General features: G+C 44.0%; 1 protein-coding gene across 1 annotated transcript; it reads left to right on the forward strand.

The window, feature by feature from the left end:
• Positions 1–419: 419 nt before the first annotated feature.
• LOC310693841 (large ribosomal subunit protein eL31-like) lies at positions 420–3,679 on the forward strand (the record flags this gene model as incomplete). The annotated part of the gene is made up of 2 exons (XM_083476228.1): positions 420–446; positions 3,273–3,679. 2 exons carry the CDS (start codon positions 420–422, stop codon positions 3,639–3,641), a joined length of 396 nt encoding a protein of 131 aa, XP_083332354.1. The 3' UTR covers positions 3,642–3,679.
• Between the last annotated feature and the right edge of the window lie 700 nt (positions 3,680–4,379).

Below are 4,379 nucleotides of genomic sequence, written 5' to 3' on the forward strand. Positions count from 1 at the left end.
GGGGTCTCCTAACAAATCTCAGCACCTTTAACATAGCAGAGTTCCCAGGAAGGAGAACCATGGAAGGAGGCCATGACTGTTCAAAGTGGATTGATACTGCTTTAAATGTATAGTGCAGATGGTCTCTACTTTCCTTCTCCCCCATACGGGATATTAACACAAATATTGTTTTGTGCAACTGAAATGTCCCAGATATAATCTCCAGCATCTTCAACTAAGGCTGAGAGATACCCATGAGAGATACCGATGGTCTGACTCAAGGCCACTCCCTATGTCCCTATTTAACCAGCCCTTTGTGCAGAACCCATGAGGACTGGAATCTTGCTTTATTTTCAAGGGAAGTACCAGCTGATTTGAAACGAGAATGTGCTGCCAGGCCACTGCGTGACCACAGGGCCACCACATCCCTTACCTGGGCCATGTGGCAGTACAAAGGGCAGGTTCTGGTGAGATCTTGTGAGATCTTGCCAAAATCCCATGAGATCGTGTGCGCTCCACAAGATCTTGCAAGATTTGGTGAGATCTTGCCAGAAGCTGGCACTGCTGCCCATGCCACCAGAGGTGTCAGGGGTGGGATGGATGAGGCACCAGCCAGGGTGCTGCTCCTGGGGCTTCCGCTGACCTCATAGGTGGCCTTCTTCTGGGAAGTACCATAGCTGTGAGCATAAAGAATCATAGCTGAGAGCATAAAGAATGTCCCAAGTTCAACTCTCAGCAAACTCAGGTAAAACAGGGGAAAGACCCCTTGCTGGAACCCTCGAAAGCCGCTTCTGTACAATGTGGACAATACTGAGCTAATGTGAATCAGTATAACGCAACTTCTGGTGTTCTTGAATCCTAACCAAATGCCACCAGCTAGATTTGTTGTTGATTAGTTGTGTCCGCCTCTTCGTGACCCCCTGGGCCAGAGCACGCCAGGCACTCCTGTCTTCCACTGCCTCCCACAGTTTGGTCAAACTCATGTTGGTAGCTTCAAGAACACTGCCCAACCATCTCGCCCTCCGTCGTCCCCTTCTCCTTGTGCCCTCCATCTTTCCCAACATCAGGGTCTTTTCCAGGGAGTCTTCTCTTCTCCTGAGGTGGCCAAAGTCTTGGAGCCTCAGCTTCAGGATCTGTCCTTCCAGTGAGCACTCAGGGCTGATTTCCTTCAGAATGGAGAGGTTGGATCTTCTTGCAGTCCATGGGACTCTCCAGAGTCTCCTCCAGCACCAGAATTCAAAAGCATCAATGATGGCAATGGTTGTGTTTCGTAGCAACAACAACATGACCAGCAGAGGAAACCTCCCTGGAATGTGCCTACTGACGGACAGGGCTTGAGGAAGCCACAAATGCATCCTGTATAAATATTAATAGGAAAACCAAGATACCAGTCCTCTCCGTCAGTTTGTTTTATTGATATTTGGGGATCGACATCCTTGGCTCCTCTTTAATTTGACAGCCCCATGGTGTGGCTCACGCACCCTCTGTGTTATTTAGAACCTGTATAAACATTCAAAGGCAAAGCATTTCTATCTCAACAGATAATGAGTTTCTGAACTGCCTAGGGCAACATCTGCCTCAAGGCTTTTCTGCCTGTGTCCCAACAGGACGTTCCTGCCTAACCCGAACCCTTCCCAACCTTCTGTTTTCTGTCACTGTTTGAGCCTCAACCTCCGCTGCCTTGCAGGATATCTTCAGGAGAAGAAAAACCTTAGGACTAAACCCTATACATATGTGGTGGACTTGTAGAAGGGTAAAAATGTACAGTCATACCTCGGGTTACGAACGGTGTGGGTTGCACGTTTTTGGGTTGCAGACCGTGCCGAACCCGCAAGTACCAGAACGGGTTACTTCCAGGTTTGGGCGCTTGCACAGAAACACAAAATGACATCACACACATGCGCAGAAGTGGAAAAAGCGCATCACACGCATGCGCTGGCGCGGCGCTGCAGCTTGTGAACGTGCCTCCCACACAGATCACGTTCGCAACCCGAGGTATGACTGTATTGGGAAATGATCCATAATGAATTGGGGGGGGGGTGTGGAGATGTTTAAAAGTACTTTCCCCAAAAAGCCAGAGTCCTTTCTGTTGAGGATAATTCAGACTGAAATTCCCAGGTGTCAAAAAAGGTTGTTTATGTATGTTGCTACTGTGACCTGTGTTTTGTTAGCCCCAAAATGGAAAATGAGCAAAATTCCTAACCAAAGAAGAATGGCAACTTAAGAATAAGAGAACAAGAAAAACATACATTTAGAGAAGATCGGAAAATGTTTATTGAATATATGGGAAATAATTGTGTACAGCTGAAAACGTGGGCAGCATTAAGATAAATTCAACAGTGTAAATAAGTTTTAGTGGAATACTGAATGGTATAGGAAGGGATTTATGATATGCAAAATGAACCATGGAAAGAGAAGAAGGGAAGTCGTTGATATCTTAAGCATGTAAAATGAGTATTTTAAAATGGAAAACAGAAAACTTAATTAAAAAATTGGTGTTTGTGTGTAGTAAACCCAGTGCCAGTTTTATGTATAAGCTAAACAAGCTATAGCTTAGGGCCCCACTCTCTTGGGGGCCCCCAAAAAAATTAAAGGGGAAAAAACTGGATGTACATTTCCAAAATATAAGATAAAAAACAAATAAAATAAAACCTTCATACAGCAACCGTGTTTTGTGTTGTCTAGGCTCCTATGATGTAAGTCATGGGCCCCGCCTGCTAGCCTGCTCCCTAAAATATCTCTGGTTTGCTCCTTTCTATATATAGGGTGCCTACATTCTGCATGGACTTTGCATTCTGCATGGACTTTTCAACAATTACACTACTTTGATAAAATACATGTTTTGTTATGTGCAAATGGCTTTAGTTGCCATTAGGTCCATAAATAGCCATGTAGCATATATTCAACACAAAAAAACAGCGACCGTTTGTTGTTGACAAAGTACAGCTGGACATATAAAGGGCCCCATTATCTTCAGGAGCTTAGGGCCTCATCAAACCAAAATCCGGCCCTGAGTTAAACCCTGAGTCATTTGGACAGCGCTTTATATTTTTTTCTTCTGGCAGCTCCTGCTAGTGTCAAACATACTGTTCTCCTTTCCTTTCCATCACATCAGTGGGGCTGAAAGGGGAGGGGTCTTGTCATCTGGGCAGACCAGGACTTCCAGACACGCTGTCCAGGCTTGTGCCCCAGGGAGGTCACTTGAGTGCTGCTAATGCAGCCATTTGACTTCACCCCTTGACTTCACCCATTGTCTTCACCCATTTGACTTCACCCATTGTCTCTTGAGAAAGGCAAAGAAAGGTGGTGAAAAGAAGAAAGGACGATCAGCCATCAATGAGGTGGTTACTCGGGAATATACTATAAACATTCACAAATGGATCCATGGCGTGGGCTTCAAGAAGCGGGCTCCTCGTGCTCTCAAGGAGATCCGTAAATTTGCAATGAAGGAGATGGGGACTCCTGATGTACGCATTGACACCCGCTTGAACAAGGCTGTCTGGGCAAAAGGAGTAAGGAATGTTCCTTACCGTATCCGTGTGCGTTTATCCAGAAAACGCAATGAAGATGAGGATTCGCCTAATAAACTGTATACACTGGTCACATATGTGCCAGTTACCACTTTCAAAAGCCTACAGACTGTTAATGTGGATGAAAACTAATCTTTCATTACAATAAAAATGTTATGACATTAAAAAAACACACAACTATTTCCTGTGACAGCTCATCAAGGATGAAATGCATTTGGTCCAACTTCAGTGAGGTTGAAAAATGTGAAAATGTCGAAGTCACACACCCTGCTTTGAACAAGGGTGTCTAGTCAGGGTGGGAAAACCATCTGACCGACTCAGTTTTCATTTAGCTACCTAATTCCCACTGTGTGTGACAAGGTGGAAGTCAAAACACAGCCACCCTTTCGAAACATGGATGTTTCTGGATTTCGCAGTGTTGTTCTCCATCCAAATAATGTGTATAAAAGTGCATATACGCTAGGGCAAAGAGTGCCTGTTAGTAAAGATAAAATATAAATGTGTGTGTGATAATATAAATATTGGGTAAAATACATTTTGAAGAAGAAGAAGAAGAAGAAGAAGAAGAAGAAGAAGAAGAAGAAGAAGAAGAAGAAGAAGAAGAAGAAGAAGAAGGGGCTATACTAGGCAAACCAAAATGTGCATATTAGGGAAATATGCACTAAAACGTTCATGAATTTTCATAAGAACTTTAAAAAAACACAGTGATGTGGAAAAATGTATATGAAACTCTGTGCTGAATTTCTGCCTGGAGTTTTGGTGCTGAGAACATAAGAAGGGGCTGCTAGATCAGGCTAATGCATAGCTGTCAACTTTTCCCTTTTCTTGCGAGGAATCCTGTTAGGAATAAGGGAATTTCCCTTTAAAAAA

This window comes from Podarcis liolepis, assembly GCF_965112155.1.
Source record: "Podarcis liolepis genome assembly, chromosome: 15".
Taxonomy (NCBI): domain Eukaryota; kingdom Metazoa; phylum Chordata; class Lepidosauria; order Squamata; family Lacertidae; genus Podarcis; species Podarcis liolepis.